The sequence below is a fragment of the Rhinichthys klamathensis genome, unplaced genomic scaffold, assembly GCF_029890125.1.
Source record: "Rhinichthys klamathensis goyatoka isolate OS25496 unplaced genomic scaffold, OSU_Roscu_1.1 h1tg000782l_1, whole genome shotgun sequence".
In the NCBI taxonomy this organism is placed as follows: domain Eukaryota; kingdom Metazoa; phylum Chordata; class Actinopteri; order Cypriniformes; family Leuciscidae; genus Rhinichthys; species Rhinichthys klamathensis.
In genome coordinates this window covers 70,125-93,196 of record NW_026607179.1, presented here as the reverse complement: position 1 = coordinate 93,196, position 23,072 = coordinate 70,125, and the positions used below count along the sequence as shown (strand labels likewise).

General features: G+C 41.9%; 2 protein-coding genes across 3 annotated transcripts in view; one reads left to right on the top strand and one right to left on the bottom strand.

The window, feature by feature from the left end:
- The window catches only part of pde8b (phosphodiesterase 8B), a 35,113-nt gene extending 27,332 nt beyond the window's left edge, over nucleotides 1–7,781 (top strand). For both annotated transcript variants that reach the window (XM_056243257.1, XM_056243258.1), the window contains one exon: nucleotides 6,246–7,781. In XM_056243257.1, the coding sequence (XP_056099232.1) occupies nucleotides 6,246–6,355 (110 nt within the window). In that variant the 3' untranslated portion in view covers nucleotides 6,356–7,781. The remainder of the gene's footprint in view (nucleotides 1–6,245) is intronic.
- A 4,406-nt stretch (nucleotides 7,782–12,187) lies between these two features.
- Nucleotides 12,188–22,417, bottom strand: wdr41 (WD repeat domain 41). Its single transcript, XM_056243260.1, has 13 exons — nucleotides 22,335–22,417; nucleotides 19,185–19,300; nucleotides 18,364–18,412; nucleotides 17,602–17,730; nucleotides 17,454–17,516; nucleotides 17,193–17,304; nucleotides 16,676–16,738; nucleotides 16,385–16,486; nucleotides 16,076–16,260; nucleotides 15,874–15,995; nucleotides 15,706–15,791; nucleotides 14,764–14,900; nucleotides 12,188–12,692 (listed from the first exon to the last, which is right to left on the bottom strand). Exons 1-13 carry the CDS (start codon nucleotides 22,380–22,382, stop codon nucleotides 12,552–12,554), a joined length of 1,353 nt encoding a protein of 450 aa, XP_056099235.1. The 5' UTR covers nucleotides 22,383–22,417; the 3' UTR covers nucleotides 12,188–12,551.
- Nucleotides 22,418–23,072: the final 655 nt, after the last annotated feature.

Below are 23,072 nucleotides of genomic sequence, written 5' to 3'. Positions count from 1 at the left end.
TGGCCAAGGGCTATATATTGGGCGCCCCGTCGTCTGAGTTCTTTAGATTTAATCTCCTTCAGCAAAGAACCTTCTCTTCGCTGGATCCTCCGGATTTGTTGGAGTCTTTTCGCCGCCGCCGTCGACAAGCCTACAGCAGGACTGCTTCGAGGACGCCGGCGCCTTCAGCCGCCTTCGATCGCCCTTCTGCTAAGCCATCCGGCGCGCATCATCTAATATCCTTTCAAAAGCTTTCAGTGTTCGCCCCCGCGACACTTTCTAAAAGAGCAAATTTAACAAGGCGTTGTTTCAAATGCATTCCTGCGCCTCGTGTCGAGGCCCTCTTCAGGACGGGGATCGTCACATCATTTGCGCCCGCTGCCTGGGACCGGACCACGCAGAGGCTGCCCTTACTCGAGGCGGATGTCCCGAGTGTGACGCCCTGGGCCTCACCGAGCTGCGCGCTCGCTTCGCCGTTTTCACCGCGAAAGAGCCCACCTCTTCCGTGCTGCCATCTCCTCTGGTCGAGCCGCGCAAGAAAAAGCGCCGCTCACAGAGGTCGCCAGAGCACGCGGTTTGCAGTGATGTCACGCCGGGCCAATCCCCGCGTGCTTCACCACCACCCGAGGACTCCCCGCCGCCAGTCCAGTTCACACAGGCGGACCAGCACCCCTCCAGCGGAGCGATGGGGCTCGTCTCGTTTGGCGCGTCAGGGGATGACGATGACAAGGATGACAGTTTTTCCGGTGACGCTGCATCCGACGACTGGCCGGGTTCGTCGTTCGACCCCGCGCCATCGACATTAGCGGGCATGAGCGCGGGCTCCAGCATGGATTCTAAGATCATCCGCATCCTGTCTAAGGCCGTGGAAGACCTCGGGCTCGATTGGTCTTCCCCGGAAGAACCCGCCCGCAGCCGACTGGACGAGTGGTTCCTGCAGGGGCGCCGACAGGCCCCTCGGCAAAGGCCCTCCCCCTTCTTCCCGGAAGTTCACGACGAACTCACGAAGTCGTGGAAAGCCCCGCACTCCGCTCGCCTGAAGCCTTCTTTTTCTTTGTCGCTCTCCTCTGTGGACGGCGCGAAAGGAAGAGGCTATGAGGGGACTCCGCCCCTCGAGGAGGCTGTGGCCAATCATCTGTGTCCACCCTCCAACGCTGGATGGAAAGCTAAAGCTTCTCATCCATCGAAGCCTTGCCGGTCTACGTCAGCTCTCGCTGGTCGCACATACGCCGCCGCCGGCCAAGCTGCATCAGCGCTTCACTCTATGGCTGTCCTCCAGGTGTTTCAAGCTAAACTTCTCCGCAGTATGGACGAGTCAGGACCCGATCCTGAGGCATTTAAGGACCTACGCAGCGCCACTGACATAGCGCTGCGAGCTACAAAAGCCACCGCCCAATCCATCGGCCGTGCTATGGCTAACCTGACTGTCCTTGAGCGCCATCTGTGGCTGACGCTAACAGAGATGAAGGATGCAGATAAGGCGCCATTTCTCGACGCGCCTATCTCACAAAGCGGCCTGTTTGGACCAGCGGTGAAGGAGTTCGCCGAGCGCTTCACCGAAGCCCGTAAGGACTCGCAGGCTATGCGTCACTTCCGCCAAAGGCCGCCTCAGCAGCAGCGAGCTAAGACGGCGCCTCCCGTCTCTCAGCCCAGACCTGAAACGGATTTTCAACGCCGCTCGCGCTCTGCCAACAGGAAGCAACCGCCCGAGCGACGGGGACCTCGGCCCAAGATTGTGCTGAACCCAGAGCCTCGTAAGTCCTCCTAGCTACAGGGAGAAAAAGGGGGAGCGCGTGTCTCGCAAGAGCCGGACCGTTCTCTCCAAAACGTTTAAAGCATTACCCAGTCCCCTTACAGGCGGCTGGAAATGTCTATACAGCAGCCAATGTGCCAGCCACACAGCTCGCCCACCTGCAAACAAACGCCGTTTTTACGGCGACACACAGAAATCACATAAAGAGCTATTTTCTGCCTGTGTCATTAAAGGGTCACGTGTCCACACCAAAGTGCGCATTCCCACATATCAAAACTGTCAACGCAGTGCCAAATGTTTTCCCAGTTCAAGCTGGATGCCCCATAAAAGTAGATTGTGGGCCAACTGTCACGTATGCACCACTACACATAAGCACTGTTCCCACAGTTATAAACACTTCCCCAGTAAAAGCGGGAAGTTTTATAAGAGTGGCGCGTGTGCCCGCTGTTATGCATGCACCCCAACTCACAAACACTGTTTATATGACCAAAAACCTCCCGCCACGAGCGGGAAGTTTTATGAAAGTGGCGCGCGTGCCTACCACAGTTTATGCACCCCCACCCATAAGCACTGCCCATACAGTGTTAAACATTTCCCCATCTCACTCTGTGAGTATTACGGCGAGCGTGCCTGTAATCTCACACGCACCCCTGCACTCGGCATTCAACAAAGCTGCTCAGCGCGCGCCCGCGCCGCTGAGAGCTGTAAGCTCGACATTAGCACAGAGCGATTCGCTGGCGGGGGCCATACGTCACTGCGACACGCCCTCAGCCAGCATTCAGCCCATATCTGTGCGAGCGAAAGCTTGGGAAAATATCCCCGACATGCCGAAATGGGTTTTGAACATAATAAAACACGGTTACTCGCTTCAATTCGCTCGCAGACCGCCCCGCTTCACAGCAGTGGTCGAGACGAAAGTGAGAAAAGATGTTTCACATGTTCTACGCACCGAGATGCTCAAACTGATAGAGAAAGGCGCTATAGAGACAGTCCCTCCCTCTATGAGCGAGGCAGGTTTTTACAGCCGCTATTTTCTCATCCCGAAAAAGGATGGCGGTCTCCGCCCCATTCTAGATCTCAGACATCTGAACAAAGCTTTAATGATACGCTCGTTCAGAATGTTAACAACCAAACATATCCTCGCGCAAGTTCGCCCAGGGGATTGGTTTCTATCAGTGGATCTGAAAGACGCTTACTTTCACATTCCGATAGCGCCTCATCACAGGCCTTTTCTGAGATTCGCTTTCGAGGGACAGTCATACCAGTACACAGTACTACCATTCGGCCTGTCACTGGCACCCCGTACATTTACGAAATGAATGGATGCAGCACTTTCCCCCCGAGACAGCGGGGAGTGCGAATACTAAATTATCTCGACGATTGGCTAATCCTACCACAATCAGAGAGCCAGTTAGTGACACACAGGTCTTGGATTATCAGTCATCTAGATCGCCTGGGTCTAAGAATCAATTCTGCAAAGAGCATGCTATCCCCCAGCCAGAATATTTCTTTTCTGGGAATAGTGCTAGACTCAGTGCAGATGACGGCGCGCCTCTCGTCAGAGCGCGCGCTCACTATCCGGCGCCTTGCAACATCGTTCAGAGCGGGTGCGCGCGCCCCCGTCAAGCGATTTCAAAGGATGCTCGGTCTCATGGCCTCAGCATCAGCTGTACTCCAGCTAGGATTGTTGCACATGCGTCCTCTCCAACGCTGGCTCAAAAGCCGTGTCCCCACTCACGCGTGGCGCTCGGGCCACTTTTTAATCAGAGCGAATCACGGCTGCATAAAAGCCCTGACGCCCTGGAAAGCTGTCGACTGGTATCAGTCCGGCGTGAGTTTGGGCGTGAACACAAGGAGAAAAATGATCACGACAGATGCCTCCAAAATAGGCTGGGGGGCCCTTTACGAGGGCAGGCCTGTCTCCGGCTTGTGGTCAAACCCGGAGAAGCGCCTACATATAAACTGTCTGGAATTGAAAGCGGTCGCTTTGGCTCTCAGAGCCCTGCTCCCGTACCTGAAGGACGAGCACGTCCTAGTCCGAACGGACAACATGACGGTAGTCTCGCATATAAATCGTCAGGGTGGACTCAGATCGAGCTCCCTGCACTCGATGGCCAGGGAGCTCCTCCTATGGTCCCAGCGCAACCTGCGCTCGCTGAGAGCAGCGCATGTGCCAGGTGTTCTGAACCAGGGAGCGGACATGCTGTCCAGAGACAAGGTTCTCCCAGGAGAATGGTCTCTCCACCCCCTGACGATTCAGTGGTTATGGCAAACCTTTGGCAGAGCAGAGGTCGACCTCTTTGCCTCCAAGGAAAATGCGCACTGCCCTCTCTTCTTTTCAAAGAGCACAGACGCGCTCGCCCAAGTCTGGCCGAGCCGCCCGCTGTATGCCTTCCCTCCGGTCGCGATGCTACCTCAGGTCATCGGCCGGATCAGGGAGGAGAAATGTGCAGTGCTCCTGGTAGCCCCACTCTGGAAGAACCAGACGTGGTTTCCAGAACTGATGCAGATGATGCAATCTGCCCCATGGCCGATTCCACTGAGGCTAGACCTCCTCAGGCAGGCCAACGGGATGATCCATCCCCGCCCCGATCTGTGGGCCCTCCATGCGTGGCCCCTCAACGGGTTCCCGGGAACCTCCCCAGTGGAGTGTTAAGAACCATCACTGAGGCGCGAGCGCCCTCTACGAGGCGCTTATATGCCCAGAAATGGAAGGTGTTCAGTGACTGGTGTAAATCCAGGAACCTGAACCCTGAGACATGCGAAGTACCGAGTGTGCTCGTTTTCTTACAAGAGCTGTTGGAGGCAGGCCGCACCCCCTCCACGCTCAAAGTATATGTGGCTGCCATAGCGGCATCGCACGACCCTGTGGAAGGACGCACACTAGGGAAAAACTACCTAGTTGTTCGTTTCCTGAGGGGCGCCAGGAGGATGAATCCCCCACGCCCCCCCTCGGTGCCGATCTGGGACCTGGCCACGGTCCTGGACGCACTCAAGCGTGCCCCGTTCGAACCCCTCCGAACTGTGCACCTTAAACAGCTCTCGCTCAAAACTGCTCTCTTGCTGGCTCTCGCCTCGGTCAAGAGAGTGGGCGACCTGCACGCGCTGTCATCAAGCGCTACCTGCCTGGAGTTTGGACCTAACGACAGCAGGGTTGTCCTCAGGCCAAAACACGGGTATATTCCGAAGGTGCTCTCTACACCTTTCAGAGCACAGGTGATATCTTTGGCCGCGCTATCGTCTCCAGCAGACGAAAGCGACGCTGATTTACTCTGCCCGGTCAGGGCGCTCAGAGTATATTTGGAACGTTCTGCCCTGTTCAGACAGACAGAGCAATTGTTCGTATGCTTTGGCGGCCGCACCAAAGGTCTCGCTGTTTCAAAGCAAAGAATATCGCGCTGGATAGTGGATGCTATAGCGCTGGCTTATGAAGCCAAGGGCCTTCAGTGCCCCTTGGGCATCAGAGCTCACTCTACGAGAGGCATGGCCTCCTCGTGGGCGTGGTCGAGTGGGATACCCATTCAAGATATTTGTGCGGCAGCAGGCTGGGCCTCACCGTCAACATTTATCAGGTTTTATAACCTACAGGTCCCCTCATTGCACTCTAACATACTGTCGGTCTAACTATGCATAGGCTGGGGTGTGTACATGCTGAGCACTGTCTCCTCCCTCATAGAATCCGTCTCTGACTGATGTAGAGGATTTTTCATGCATGACAGTACATAAAAATGTGCTTGTGTGTTTCTCTGGACGCCCATTGGGCCGTTCCACGTTGTCCTTTATAAAGCCCGCCTTCGGCTGGCTCGTTGGATAATTACTTTGCTTAAAGGCTCAGGCATCTGCCTTCGGCTTAATAGAGCGAAGTCAGCACGCACGGCGTTTTACATGGCGTTCCCATAGCGTAAGCTACTTACGCAATAAGAGGAACCTCTCGAAAGGGAACGACTCGGTTACTAACGTAACCTCGGTTCCCTGAGAAGAGGGAACGAGTATTGCGTAAGCTGCCGTGCTTGTGCTTGGTCAGTTTGCTTCAGTCGATTGAACCTAAAGAACTCAGACGACGGGGCGCCCAATATATAGCCCTTGGCCACGCCCATCTTGGCGGGCTCTGACGCGCGAGGGCGTGAAGCACGCTCATTGGAAGCGGGTTCAGAGTCGCCCCGTCATAGGTTCGTGCAGTTGCCGCAGCACAGCCAATGACCGAGCTGCCTCGCTCATTGCTGTATGCTGTGCAGCTGCAATGCGTTTTACATAAAGACTTCAATATTTCTCGAGAAAAGGAGTTTTCCCATAGCGTAAGCTACTTACGCAATACTCGTTCCCTCTTCTCAGGGAACCGAGGTTACGTTAGTAACCGAGTCGTTTACTGTCACTTTTAATCATTTTAATGCAAGCTGAATAAAATTATTAATGTTTCAAAAAAATGAATTACAGTTATCAGGCTGTCAACTACTGTTAATTGCACAGACCAATTTTTTTCTCTCTCTCTCTCTCTCTCTATCTCTCTCTCAAGCATTTGCCAGTTTGCCAGGTCTGATGGAGCATTTGGCGGAGAACTACAAATACTGGAAGAACTTGGATGAGATGAAATGTAAAAGCCTGCGGCCTCCACCTCCTCCGTGAACCCTCATGACTCCCTTACCCTCGGGGTCAAAGGTCAGAGGTTGAATGTAGCATCTCTGCCGGGCCTCAAAGATTTCATCCACTGAACACAGATCAGCTGCCCTGTTTTCCCGACGACGCTCCAACCCTAGCGACAATCGCCCGGTAACAAGGGTAAAACACAAACAAACGACAAAATGAATGCACTTTATCAGCATACAGTCCTCTTCCAGCATCTTTTTACTTTCTTCACTTCTCTTTTTTTTATCCTCTGTGTTCTTTCGGCTATTTTAAATGATCTTTTTTAATGTCTGACGCAAGAAGATAAAGACTGATCTTAGTCCAGCAGAGGACTGTATATACTATATACGCTAAACTATGGGATGTACACTGGGACTGAAACGTGTATGCTCAGAGAGGTCTGTAACTATACACTTGCACATATAATATTTACAGATATGTGGGGTCATAGATCCAAATGCCAAAAGGGCTTTATTTGGACTCTGAAGCAGTTGTAAAGGAGTAAAACTGTGTCAGTGGGACTAAACTACTTTGGAAACCACAAAGGACCCAGTAGAGAGCCATGAGGCACTCCCTTCAGTCCAACCACATTTTCCCCCTTATTAATTTGATCAAATCAATGCAGATGGAATATTTCGACAGAATATTGTCGAGAGAAGCAAATGTCAAGTTGCCAAACCGGAAGAACTGAAGACTTGCTTGTATTCGGACGATGAATTTGGTATTGATCAGCACTGAACACGATTCAGTGTGTGAGAATGTAAAAACTGCAACGGATTAGCCTGCTGCGGGCTATCGTTATTCCAGCGTTTTCTGTATCAGAACGACTCAAGCCTTTCTCAGAATCCAAGGACTGGTGTGTAATAATCAATAATTTTGATTTAAATAGCCAATAATAACAAAGAATATATTTCTCAGAAACACTGTATATCCAGACACATACTGTAATAACGTGAAGCTTGATGATGCGTGTGTGTGAGCGAAAGAACGAGTGTGTGTATGTTATGATGTGCTTAGTGATAAATGTGAAGCATATGAGAACATTTTACACATGGCAGTCAACATTCCTACTTAACGCAATGGTCCGTACGGATGCAACATTCCCTAATCTGTGTGTAAACTCCAGCACAGCCTCATAACGAGACCACTGACACATTGACATTTGCTCATGCTGACTGGAGAACTCGCACGTATCATAAGTATTACACCATTTTTAAGTATTATTTATTTACAAAATTGAGCTCAGCTGTATATCGCGTTCGTAATCTCGGTTCTGCTTTTACCATAGACGCACATCGCCGACAAGCTTCAAACGTTCACCTTTTGTAGGCCAGAAAGCATCCAGTGCCAAAGTACGTTTATAATCAAACACAATGATGAGTTTTAAACAGATGTTTGGCTGAAGCCGTTTCGACTGAAAAAAGAACTAATTTAGATTTCTTGAAATCTGTCACACTGACCGATTGGTGAGAAGTTTTTAAGAAAAAATAACCCTAATCATTTTTTTAAGTGTAGCTGTTAGTGTCATTTGTTATTTGGGCACCTCATTTTTTCCGGGTTACAGTTGGACGCGTAGCTGAATTGCATTGGCTCGCTACAGGCTTAGTAAGAATTTGTTAAATGTTTATAACTCGGTTGACGAGTTCAGCCTTTTAGTCTTTATACATTGTGTAGACGCGATTGGAAAGGAGCTTCATCTTTACAATGACTTCACAGCGACCGCTCTAAACTCACCAGCACGACACCACCGCGAGTGCGATGACATCATCATGACATAGACGGGTCTGAATGCCCCTGTAAGATGGCAGCAGCTGTTTTTGTTGTTCTTCGGTTGGCAGTGCATCTCGGTGACTGTGTTTTTAAGCATTGTGCAGTTAAAGGCATGTGGTGCACATTCAGCAGCTCGCAGGGTTTTGATTTTCCTCTTTCCTGTTCTCTCATCCTTCCTGATTCTATCTGTTTCCCTCCCTTTTTTCTTGTTGCTTTAATGTGGTCGCAAGGGTAGAACAGTGGTTTTGGTAGCACTTTTGAAGCCTCTATATGTAATGTATTATATAAAGTATTCTTAATGCATGCTATATCCGTGGGTATTGGCCGATATTAACATTTTTAAATCATTACTTGTGATCTAAATCAGACAATATTTTTTACCAGATGATGTCAGGGATTATTTTTTCCAATTAAAAAAATCTATTTTGTACGTGTAAAGTGTTTCAGTGTAACCACTGGTATACACTATGATTTAACACATGAAATTTGGTAATGATTTATGAATTTTAAAGGCATTGTGTTTTTTAAAGCTATAATTGTGGTCACAATTTTGTACAAGAACTGATTTATTATATAAATGCATTAAGAATTATTTTATAATATACTATATATGCATGCCTTTTTTTTCTTTTTCTTTTTTTTTTTTTTAGCTCTACAGATACGAATGCTGCAGTACAAATTATGGCGGATGCTCTTGTCACCATCTAGTGGTAAATCTAAAGAACTATATGCATTATATAAAGGGATAGTTCACCCAAAAAAAAAAAAAACTCAAGCTGTTCCAAACCTGTATGAATTTCCTTCTTCTGCTGAACACAAAATATATTTTGAAAAATGTGTGTAACCAGAACAGTTGATTGACCCCATTGACTTCCATAGTATTGTTTTGCCCTTTCTATGGAAGTCAATGGGGTCCATCAACATTTTTTCCCATTCCATGGAAGTCAATGGGGTCCATCAACTGTTCGGTTACACACATTCTTCAAAAAATATATATTTTGTGTTCAGCAGATGAAAGAAATTCAAATAGGGAACAACTTGGACTATAATTTGAATTCTATTGATGGTGTTACGTAGTTGCATTTCACATAACTATGAATTAACAAGTATCAATGAGCTTGTGTTTGTTTATTTCTTAGTTAAAATGTTTTTGTTAATTTTTTTTACCTAAAGTCCTTTTGATCAGTAATCAAGGAAAGTACAACAAACAAATTTTCTCATGACACTACCAGTCAAACGCTGGCGGAGGACAAAAATGTGCCCAATTTACAGACAGGACATGCTCTCGTTTATTGTGTAATGGTAAATTTGATCCGTTTTGACATCCTGTAGTGCGAAATCAAATGACATGGTTAAAATGAAATGATTTGCACGATGAACAAATTCCAGTGGAGATTTTCGATCATCTCAGACGAGTCTTGATCTGGTGGTCTGATTCTGGGTTTGGAGCCGACAGAGATAAGCCATAGAACATACCAGAACTAATAATGGAAGTGTAGGTCAGAAGATGATGTGTCTATTCCCTCTTTTCCTGTCCTCCACCCTGCTCATCCTCTCTCTTCCTGTCTTGTGTAGGCCAGCATTATCCCGCTCAGCAAGAAAACAGTTCATTGCATTGTCACACTCAGGCTTTATAGGTAATTTGAAGTACAAAACGTAACCAGGGAAAGTCAGATGTTTTGACTGAATTTATATGGACTCTTTTAACGATATTAATATGAATATGTGAAGTGTAGAGAGCAAACTGAAGTCGATGCCTTAATCTCTGTTATACACACGTGGTGGGTTAAACCGGTCCTCATTCACGCAACACTGATGATGAGATTCTACAGCAGATTTAAAATATGACGTGACCATGTGATTGTTTCTTCTCAAAGGTCCATTGTGATATAAACATGGGGATTATTAGTTGTCCCGGAGGTTGTTGGATAATTTAGTTACTGGTGGCTTTGTTGTTGAATATTTAGTGATGATGTAAAGAAACAGTCTGGATTCAGTACAAGATTTATCAACAGGATTTGGGGGCATAATTTCGAATACAATAGAAAATCATTTTGACTCATCCCTCTGTACATTTTCTTTTTATCTTCTTTTATTTTTAAAAAGCAAAGCAAATATCGCAGTTACAGTAGTGTACTTAAAAGTTCCAGAGGGTTTAAAATCAGAAACATAAAGCTCATGATTTATAATATTTTTGAAAGATACATGTATTATAATTTATAATACTATTGTTGTAATATTAAAGTCAGGATTTTAAAGCTGGAACTAATTTCTAAGGTGGATGAACTTCTATTTAAGCATTACTGAGGTAATTTTTGCGGTTGATTTCTGGACTCCTTGTGCATAATTTAACTATCCTTTTTTTTTTAGAGAGAGAGGGATAAGTCACAATTATTTTAGCTTTGAAGTCAATATTATGACATCAGTGCTGTTGAGAATTTGAGCCTAAATATGTCTTTAATTAGTACTGTTATTTTATAGGTTCACCCAAAAGGCTCATTTTTAATTTTAGCTGCATCTTATGTCAGATTCAGAGAATCTCAACGCTCAGGCTCATGCTCTGTCCATTATCACTAGCTAGCTTTGTTTCCATCCACCTATTTTTGTGCATAAAAATTCTTAAAATGGGCATAAAATACATGCGCTCAATTGAGGCGGGTAAATGTTTATCCAATAAGAAGACGTGTGCATAAACTATGATGGAAACCGATTTACCAAATAAATCCTTCAATGTGCAACAACAAACTCACATGACTTTGCTTCAACAGATGATGTGATTGGATAACTGAAATAACCAGTGGACCTTTTGCATCGCACAGCAGCTCAAATGTTGGTTTGGTCGTTCTGAAACGCCTGAGCCAAATGTCTGTCATCCGAATGATTTGGTTTAACTCCCTCTCAGAAGGATCTCACATGATTGCATTCCCAAAAACCAGCATCCGAAAGAAAGATATCATGACAGCGTTTGTTGCGTTGTGTGCACACTCAACATGTGGCTTCCCCGATTGTAACACCTTCCATTTGTATTACTTTTTTTTTTTTGGCCAATTTTCAATTTTGTTCTCTTGAACACACGGGATGGAAACGGTGCTTTATTCGCAGATGTTTTATGCGATATTCCAATTTTGCGCATGTTAAATTTACAACTGGATGGAAACATAGCTACGGTCAGTACAACATACTTTACTACCTTACTAACTTTACCTAACTACCTAAAGTATTAAAAAAAAGGTGAAATAATTCATGACGGATTAGTCCGTGGTCATATATTGAACGTTGTCGCGAATCTTTTCAAAGTCTCATCCTTCACACTTCACCCTCACGATCAAAGGGCTCTCTTATTGGCACACCATTATGACCTCACAATGACATCATAGCCAGGGGCGGGTCTTGCTCTGAGAACCGGATGAGACGCAGCCAGCCTGGTCGATTAGCGAGCGTGAACTGTATCGATGGGTGCAGATTCTGTGCCAATTACTGTATTTTTGAAGTACTGGGAATGCACACTAGCATTTTTCTTGCGCAAATGTATATTTTCTATTTTTTATTGAACAAATACATCACTAAAAGTAAAAGCGGTCACGTGTCATTCAACAGGTTGCTTTGTCAAAGGATTTTTTTTTTTTTTTATTGTCAGTTGTACAAAAAAATGCATAAAACCTCTGTTCGCTTTGTTTCTGTTTGATTCTGTCTCTACATCTGCTGTCGTTTAGAGATGTCACTTCAACTCTGAAACCATTGTGTTTGTGACACACACGAAAAATAAAAATTTGCAATAACGTGTTTGTGATCTGATTTTACAAGCTTTAATCAACTGCACAATTGTTTGAAAAAATACAGAAGCATACATTCAAGAGGTATTCAAAATCACATTGACCAGACTTCACTATTTTGGTTTCATTTAACATTAGTTAACTAAATTAGTTAACATGAACAATATATATGTAGAAGTATTGCTCATTTTTGGTTGATTTCAACATATACTAATACATTAAAATCAAGTTGTATGCATTAGTTAATCCACTGTGAACTAACATGAACAACTGTATAAAGGTTAATACATGCTGTAACAAAATGATCACGCTCATTGTTAGTTCATATTAGCTAATGCATTAACTAATGTTAACAAATAAGACTATTGTAAAGCGTTACCATTGCACTTTAAATAAATCAGTTTTAAAATTACACTCGCATCAATCACACAATATATACAAATCAACAGACGTTTACTATAAGACACTTACTTAAAACCCACTCATAAAACCAACAAACTAAAATCACAACATTGTAAGCATTGTATCATACTGAAACAATTTGAACACTGATGTGACATGGCTTTGCAGACGGTTAGTAAGGCAAAGGATCGGTGTTCGTATTTAAAACACGACCTGAAGACGATGGGGGAAATGTTTGTTTGCAGGTTACGTCACAGTTCCTGATTTTCCTCCAGTTTCTGGAAGACGGCGAGACTGCGGAGTTGAGACTGCATCTCTCCATCTTTCCACACGATGAGCAGGTGATCCGTGGAGCAGGTGACCAGACCCTTCTCCTTAAAACTCAGGAACATCTGGAACACAAGCCACATTAAATGAGTCCTTTAGTTACATAACATACCCACATTACTTTTAACGTAAGAGCCTTTTGTAACTTGAATGTTTCTGGCTTCGGTGAACGTGATCTCGCCGAGTGCAACGTGTTCCTGGATCAACGTCTTTGTTGATCCTCCTGGGACAACATTCCAATCAACCAATCAGATTTGAGGGACAAGTTTACAGTTTTGTCAAGTTTAGGCTTAAAAGCAGGGTTATGTGCTTCTACGTCAGTGTTAGGGATGACTTATGGGTAGGGATATGGTTAGGACTACATTTTAGGACAGGAAAGTTGTTCCAGCTCAACAAAATATGTTGATCCAGGAACATGTCTTGGCAAAATCTCGGTGACCGCCTGGCTTCCGCTTTCAGTTATTTTTAGCTATAGCCTACAAAACAGCTTGTTATGCTGCTTGCTTGATATTGCAAACTGAAATTTCTTACCATATTATTTTAATATATTGTCGTAGTTATAAACACTGGTTCGCACACATTCACAGATAGCTTCCATGTTGGGAAAAAGTAGGTGGATAAATACATTTTTGTTCTATTTTTAAGTTAAATGCCATTAATATAAGCTATAAACTGAGTGAGATATTTTGGGTTAAAGGTTCAAAAATTCGTCAGGTTGTATAAGTTCTTTCCAACACACTATTTTATGTTTTAGTGACTTCACGTCGTAATTCATTCAAAATCGGCAATTCGTAAAATACTTATGTTTTCACATAAAGCAGAAAGAATTGGCATGTTTGAATATTTGGTTTTACTAAAATGTTTTTTGTTGACAAATTAGATTATGCACTAAAAAAATGATTATCTTTCTTAGTATTTTTATCTCGTTTCAGTACAAATATCAAAAAATTCTAAATGAAGACATTTACTTGAGAAGCAAAATGACTTTGTCAAATTGATTGAAATGAAGTGAGTTAATGATTAAACAAGAACAAATATCTACTACCAATGGGGTCAAAAAAAAAAAAAAAAAAAAATCCGGACCCTATCGGCAGATATATGTTCTTGTTTTAAGTATAAACTCACTTAATCTTGATCCATTTTTCAGTCATTTTGCTTCTCAAGTAAGTTTATTTGTACTGGAAAGCAAGACAAAAATACCGAGTAAGAAATCCTTAACCCGAACTAAAACGAATGACGATAAAATAAAGGATATTTCAGTCTAAAGACAAAAAATTAGCCAACGTGCATGAAATCCAGCTTACGTAACTAAAAGGGTCTGCATTCATATGATGCCGTAGTAGATTCAAGGCAAACATTTAATCGTTTTTTTTACATTTTATGTGAGTTCCCTGGGAGTTGAACCCGTGACCTTGGCATTTCTGGAGCCAAATCTCTAGCAGCGACAGGAACTAGAACATTCTTAAACTTTATACACAGAACTAATAATAGAAGTGTAGGTCATTAGATGAAGTCTCAATTCGCCTCTTTTCCTGTCCTCCACCCCTCTCATCCTCTTTCTTCTGACGTTTCAGGGTTAAAAATGCTACTGTAAGTCAAATCTGCTCCTGTTAGCCTCCACTGCCTTGGCCAAACTAACATTTTGATATTCAGAGAAGGGGTTTATAGGTCAAATATATATATATATATGTGTATTTAAAGTATTTAAAAAAAATCCTACCAAGCTCAGATTTGAATGTGTAATAAGGCATTGAACAAACCTTAAAAGAACAGTCATCAATTACTCACCCCTCTTGTTTTTATATATGCATGCCTAAACCACTTTAACATAAGCAATAATAAAGTTTATTCAAACATGCAATATGACTTGATAACATAATGCAAATGTGATGGGTGTGCTGGTGAAACAGACTACATGTCAGGTGATCAATGCGAAAGTTGACTCGTATGTAGATCACATCCTTCACTCTGTCAGAGAGTTTAATTAAACTGCAGGTCAAAACGATTCTCTGCTCCATCCAGGATCAATGACTCCTAATAAGACACTCATAATCAAAAGCTTTCATCTAAAACTAGTTCATGAAACTAGGTCGATACCACTAGTCAAAGAAAAACCATCCATGCCACATGACCCACCTGCACAGCTCCAGAGTGACCAATCAGATCCCCGTTCAGTTGCAGCGAGCGCAGACCAGGGACTTCTGGGAGTTTCGTGACAGGAGGGCATGACTGCTTACTGGACCTGCCAAAAGTGCCAAACATGCCAAAAAACCCTGAAAGAGAAATCAAACATCTCAATTGGCCGAACCACTCGAAAAATACACTGAACTCATGATAATGTAAAATCATTATTATTAATTTAGACTTTAAAAGAAACCTACAAGCTTCTGTTTTCAGTCATATTTGTTAAAAAATGTTTACAACATTTATTAAACTTTGTTAATGTTAGTTAATAAATACATTCATGTTCATGTTAGTTCACAGCTTCACAACTTTTGATTTAAAAAAAAATATTAGTAAATGTTGAAATTAACATTAACTAAAAGTAATACATGCTGTAGAAGTATTGTTCATTGTTAGTTCATGTTAACTAATCGTATTGTAAAGTGTTACCATTATAACTAAATAATTATAATATTAAAGGTATATTTAAGTTATATAAGCAAGGGATATAGTCATCTAGACAAATATCCTGAAATTACAATTGCTGCAATAGGCCAATCAGAATCAAGTATCCCATTTCTTATGTTATTATAATAACATTTATTATAATAGTTTATTATTAATAGCAAATTAATTATGGGCAATTGAAGAACATCAGAAAAATAAAAAGCTGTTTTTCTCCCATTTAAATATTGGTGTGTCCCTCGGTTAATAGTTTTACAGCAGCTGGACTGAACCGCATGTAAACACACACATCCTCTGCACAGGATGACGAGATGAATGATGATATGAGAACATCTGGATCAATGTCAGAAAGAGGGAAGGAAGGATGTGGGTTGTGATGGAAAGAGGAAAGGGGTGAGAGATCAGACGGATGGATGGAAAGAGCTGTGAAAGGGGGCGTGTCCTGCTCACCTGAGGAGGCGGGTTCGGCAGGAAGGGGGAGGTCCTGTAACTCCCACATCCTCACACTGCCGTCCTCCGAGCACGACATCAACTGCCTGAACACACATCAAACACTTCGCTTTACTCAATTGCTTCGCAAAAGACGTTTTGGAGAAAGTATCGCATTGCCTTTCATACCCGTCCTTCTGCAGCATGGTGTGCAAGACATTGGAATCATGGGCGATCTTCCTGTACGCCACCACACTCTTCATCGGCACATCATAAACATACAGACCACTGCCGACAGCTGCCACGATAAACTGAGACAACATTTACATGATACAATCATCATACACACATGCATTTTCTCTATTTATAATGGAATATAACGCTCCTTTACCTCTCCATCTGAGCTCATGTGTTGAATGGACTTCTCGATGGGTTTCTGTTGAGTCAGTCTGACCTCTGATTGGTTGTCCACTGCTGGCTCCTCCCACACAATGTGCTCATAAGCCTGGATCGTCCAATCCACTGAATCCCAGATGATGAGCTCACCGATGTGAGAGCCACTCGCAAACAAGCCGTCTGAGATGAACAATAAGCATCACTAAATACAGCAATACTCAACACACGCTGGTAGTAGATACAAAGCTATCTTAATGTGTGTATGGGGAGGGAAAATAGGATTGATTTCCAACAAATGTCTCACCGTTGATGTTGATGAGAGAATGGATGGTGTCCCGATGGTCGGCTAGATGACGCATGGCCATAACCACAATGTCTGAGCCCGACAGGTTCAACTTAAAAATCACTGAAACGTCAGAAATCACTTCAAATCATTCATTTAACTACAAGCAAACTTAACAATAAAAATAGCCACATCTACAACGGAAACATTTTTAAACTGAACTAAACTTTAAAACTGTAAAGTACCATTACATTTTTTTTTTCTTTTTTTTTTTTAGGTATTCAACATCTTGAAATATTATTTTTCAGTTACCAATCTCTTTATCCATGGCAGCTGCAATGAAGTTCTTGGGAAGCTCCAGCATGGCTGAGATTCCTTCAGAATGAAGCAGAAAATAATTCTATTTAAATACACTGTACATATACTGGTCAAAAGTTTGGGGTCAGTGAGGTTTTTTTTGTTTTTTTTTAAAGAAATTATTACCTTTATTCAGCAAGGATGCATTACATTTATAACAAAAATGACAGTAAAGACATTTATAGTGCTACAAAAGAATTCTATTCTATTTCTATTCATATTTCTATTAAAAAAAATATTTATATTCAAAGAATCCTGAAAATCTGAAGATCTCTCATGGTTTTAAAAAACAAATATTAAGCAGCACAGCTCTTTTCAACAATAATAAATGTTTCTTGAGCAGCAAATCATCATATTAGAGTGATTTCTGAAGGATCATGTGACACTAAAGCCTGGAGTAATGATGCTGAAAATACAGCTTTGATCACACAGTAATATATTACATTTTAGCTGTGTGTGTGTGTGTGTGTACCTTCATCACTGTGATGAACCGTTTTACACTTCAGCTCAAAGTCTCTGTTCCAAACACACAGTTCATTTCCACCCGAGAGCCACACGTCCAAGCGACCCAACACCAGCAAACACTGAAAAACACACACATCGATCAGTGTGCAAACACACAGAATCCACCTACACACACTGAAAGAGGAACAGACCTGTTCACACACACAATCCAAACCATCTGCACACTGAAACAGGAAGGTGGCCACACACACGGCTTGACGTACTGTACCTTCACAGAGGACTGGAGATCAGATATATTCTGCACTCGGTTTCCTGAATCTGGATCCCATAACTGCTGTAGAATTAAGGACAACTATCAACACAAAGCACACACACACACACACACTTCAGCAGCACGTGTGTGTAGAAAAGGATACACTGAGTGTTCGGTCTGATGATGCTGTAATGAGCGCTGTGTGTGTGTTTCCGCCTCTGATGATGGTGTATGATGTCATTGCAGTGATCTGCTGCGTATGGCCCCGCAACTCCAACAAACAATCACCAGTCTGAAACACACACACACACACACACACACAAATTCTGCTGTTTCTTTTTCACTTTTCACAAACTGTTGCAAGATATGAATACATCAAACTAAATATTTTCAATATTGTGAATATATATATATAAAAGAGTGCTGTCAAATCGTTTAATTGGGATTAATCGCATCTAACATACATTAATTTTTGTTTGCATTATATGTACATGCTGTAGCGCTTTGAGTCTGAGAATATTATTATTATTATTATTATTATGTGTGTGTATATAGATATTTCTATAATATATATATTATTTTATATATATATATATTATTTCTACTTATATTTATTTACGCACACACATTTATATCATATTTATAAATATATATATATATATATATACACACAAATATATTAAGTAAACAAAAACCTTTATGTTAGATGCGATTAATCGCAATTAAGCAATTTCACAGCACTAATTATTATTAATACTAACATTAAATAATAATATTATTGGCAGTATTATTACTAATATTAGTTATTATACTATTTATGCCAAAAGACAATCAACCAGCACCAGACTGACTTCTGACCTTTTTCATCTATTTACCATATCATTAACATATGATTAGCATATTCCAGAAGTTCAGTTCTGCTCACCTCGACATTCCAAATCAGCACCTGACCATCGTCTCCAGCAGATGCAAACCTGACATCACAAAACACACAGATGGCACGCTAGTGAATAAACCTTAAAGCACAAAATATACCAAACATCGCAGTAGCACTTTATTTTACAGTACAAGCACTTCCGATGTACTTACCCATGAAAGTACTGAGTAATGTAAGGTAACTACAACATGGGTTAAGGTTAGGTTCAGGATTAGTACCTAGTTATTACTCAGTAAGTGTCTACTACAAAAAGTACATAGTATGTACATAAAATAAAGTGCAACCAACACCGCCTGTTTGAAATAAAAAGCATGCACTAGGACGGTTCTTCTCTTCTGATTGGATCTTAACAAACGCTGAGGTCACCTTTGACCTCTCGAGCTCAGAAAGGAATTGTCTGCAGGAAGAACAGGAGAATGAAACTATGATAAAGGGATGAGACAGAGGAAGTATGAAAGGCCTTGGAGAAGAGAAACAGGACTCGGGACTCTAAAAGCAATCAGTGACGTTCTGCACACTGCCTTCACCTGAAACACTCCTACTGAACCCAGATCCCCAGGAGCAGCCAGCCGTAACACACACACACCCTGCCTGCGCTGTGTGTTTGTATATACATGAGCTTTTTAAAAGCGGTTAATGCGGACGGGCCCAGAGCCGATGGACACCATCAAGTGTATGTTGAAGTGCGCACACACACCTAACTCCCTGAAGCTGTGATGATTAAGCACTTGTCACGCTCTGGGAGTTTGCTTTTGACTCGGTCTTAGCTGTCAATCACTGGTCAGAGGCAGAAGAAGAGGATTGCTTACCTTAAGTCATCAATCTGCACCAGAAATCGAACAATGTCAAAGTGTCCTTTCAGCACCTGCATCTCCGTGAAACAGTTTTTGGGCTGTTCCTCCCCAATGAACAGCGCCGCGCTCTTCTGCCCACGGAGAGAATATAATAGACAAACGAATCATTGCTTCAATCTAGCACAGAATGTGCTGAAATGACTGCTGTTTGCTGGACTGCGTCGGCCTGTCTTTAAGAGAGCTGGACACTGAAACTTGCTTCTTATCTTCTGCTTATTGCTAAATAATGCCAACAAAATGGACATGGGTTATGCTACAAAACTGAGTTTTTGTGACTTTTATAACAGCTTTTTTTTTCTTCTTTACTCTTTTTTTGTCCAGCCTAACTTTTCTATGCTGTATTATTAAATAAAACACATTTTGGTCAAAAGTTTAGAAACATTAAGGTTTTTTAATGTTTTTGAAAGTGTTCTCTTAATCTCACCGAGGTTGCATTTATTTGATAAGAAATACAGTAAAAACAGTATGGTTGTGAAATATTATTCAAATTTAAATGAACTGGTTTCTGTTGTTATACATTTTAAAATATCATTTATTTCTGTGATGCAAAGATGAATTTTCAGAAGCCATTATTTGAGTCTACAGTGTCACACGATCCTTCAGAAATCATTCTAAGAGCATTTCTTATCAATGTTAAAAACAGTTTTTGCTGCTTTTAAAAAAAAATCATGGTACACTGCCATAAAAAAGTTTAGGGTTTAAGATTTTTATTAGGGCTGTCAAATGATTAATCGTGATTAATCACATCCAAAATAAAAGGTTTTTTTACATAATATATGTGGGTGCACTGTGTATAATTATTTCATATATATAAATACACACACATGCTTGTATATATTTAAGAAATATTTTCATGTATATACCGTGTATAGATTTATATATAATTTATATTATATATAAATATAAATATTTTATATATAAATAATATTTTTTTCTTAAATATACATGCATGTGTGTGTATTTATATACACTCACCGGCCACTTTATTAGGTACACCTGTCCAACTGCTCGTTAACACTTAATTTCTAAGCAGCCAATCACATGGCGGCAACTCAGTGCATTTAGGCATGTAGACATGGTCAAGACAATCTCCTGCAGTTCAAACCGAGCATCAGTATGGGGAAGAAAGTTGATTTGAGTGACTTTGAACGTGGCATGATTGTTGGTGCCAGAAGGGCTGGTCTGAGTATTTCAGAAACTGCTAATCTACTGGGATTTTCACGCACAACCATCTCTAGGGTTTACAGAGAATGGTCCGAAAAAGAAAAAACATCCAGTGAGCGGCAGTTCTGTGGGCGGAAATGCCTTGTTGATGCCAGAGGTCAGAGGAGAATGGCCAGACTGGTTCGAGCTGATAGAAGGGCAACAGTGACTGAAATAACCACTCGTTACAACCGAGGTATGCAGCAAAGCATTTGTGAAGCCACAACACGCACAACCTTGAGGCGGATGGGCTACAACAGCAGAAGACTCCACCGGGTACCACTCATCTCCACTACAAATAGGAAAAAGAGGCTACAATTTGCAAGAGCTCACCAAAATTGAACAGTTGAAGACTGGAAAAATGTTGCCTGGTCTGATGAGTCTCGATTTCTGTTGAGACATTCAGATGTTAGAGTCAGAATTTGGCGTAAACAGAATGAGAACATGGAACCATCATGCCTTGTTACCACTGTGCAGGCTGGTGGTGGTGGTGTAATGGTGTGGGGGATGTTTTCCTGGCACACTTTAGGCCCCTTAGTGCCAATTGGGCATCGTTTAAATGCCACGGCCTACCTGAGCATTGTTTCTGACCATGTCCATCCCTTTATGGCCACCATGTACCCATCCTCTGATGGCTACTTCCACCATGTCACAAAGCTCTAATCATTTCAAATTGGTTTCTTGAACATGACAATGAGTTCACTGTACTAAAATGGCCTCCACAGTCACCAGATCTCAACCCAATAGAGCATCTTTGGGATGTGGTGGAACGGGAGATTCGCATCATGGATGTGCAGCCGACAAATCTGCGGCAACTGTGTGATGCCATCATGTCAATATGGACCAAACTCCCTGAGGAATGCTTACAGCACCTTGTTGAATCTATGCCACGAAGAATTGAGGCAGTTCTGAAGGCAAAAGGGGGTCCAACCCGTTACTAGCATGGGGTACCTAATAAAGTGGCCGGTGAGTGTATATACAAAATAATTATACACAGTGCACCCACATATATTATGTAAAAAAAACTTTTATTTTGGATGTGATTAATCGTGATTAATCATTTGACAGTCCTAATATATATATATATATATATATATATATATAAGAAATGTGTACTTTTATTTAGCAAAGGCACGTTAAATTGATTTAAAAAGACCCTTTAAAAAGAATTAATAAATATTATAAAAAGTTATATTTATAATAAATGCTGTTCTTTCTATTCATTAAAGAGTCTGGAAAAGAAATCACAGTTTCCACCAAAAGATGAAGCAGCACAACTGTTTTCAACATTAATAATAATAAGAAATTATTCTTGAGCATCACATCACCATATTAGAATGATTTCTGAAGGATCATGTGACACTGAAGACTGGAGGAATGATGCTGTAAATTCAGCTTTGATCACTGGAGTAAATTATATTTTAAAAATATAATACAACAGAAACCAGTTAATTTAAATTGTAATAATAGTTCACAGTATTACTGTTTTTACTGTATTTTTGATCAAATAAATTCAGCCTTGGGGAGGTTAAGAGACTTCTTTTAAAAACATTAAAAAACCTTAATGTTTCCAAACTTTTGACCGGTAGGCTACTGTATGTGTATATATAGCCTATATATATATATATAAAGCTTGTAATGGGCCTACTGCATCACGGAAAAAAATGGATATTTGATGAAAAACGTTGTTTTTTAATAAACATCTTGCATGACTCTAGCAAGTCTGAACTGTCAATCCTGGCATAGTTGTATCTCTACATATATTGATAGATGGTACAATGCACTTTATAAACACTAATGGCATTCTCTATGACATATAATCTTAAAGAGAAATGAAAAAGACAGCAGTTTCATAGAATGACCCATATCCACTGTATGTGTGGTTTATTGTCTTGTACTCACCTCCACTGTCCCCTGCGCCTCTCGACCCCCCAGAATCCATCGCAGCATGCTGCTCTTTTAAAAAAAACTGATTTACATGCAAACGAACGGATTTTGAATGCTAATAAATAATAAGACAAATCAGTGTATCTGCATGTTGCGAAACCGCCTGGCGGAGACGCTCGCTGCGTTCTGTTGATACTCTTTATTAAAACACAAAATTAGTCGCGTCAACTGAATCTCTATTGGAATGTGTTTACAACTGTGACACATCGAAACACTGTAGCGAGATTTGACTGACAGGACGCGTCGGATACAATGTGTCAGTTCTGCTCCGGTTCTGCTTTCGATCCAAAAAAACACTTCAGTTACACCGGATACAGAAGTCAAATCACTGTCGATGTTCGGAAACGTTCATGTAAAATCATCTTTATCACTCTGAGAGCATTTTCGACCAGATTAGTCTCTGGTCTATGACAGCAACATATCAGCTGCTGACTATAAACAATCTGCGAACTCATGTGACTAACTACGGAAGCTCCAAGGGGACACACGTGACCCACAGTGTTTTCGAAGTGAAAAACACCAAATTTTAACATTTGATCATTCGCTGCAAGTTGGTTTCTAGATGAACAGTCTCACTCTCAATTTAAAACAAATTAAGCAGCAATCTGTGATATTGTGTTTTATGTATTTTTTTCCTGCAAGCTAAACTCTTATAGATCATTGTTATACTTTAAATTATTATTTGTTGTATTT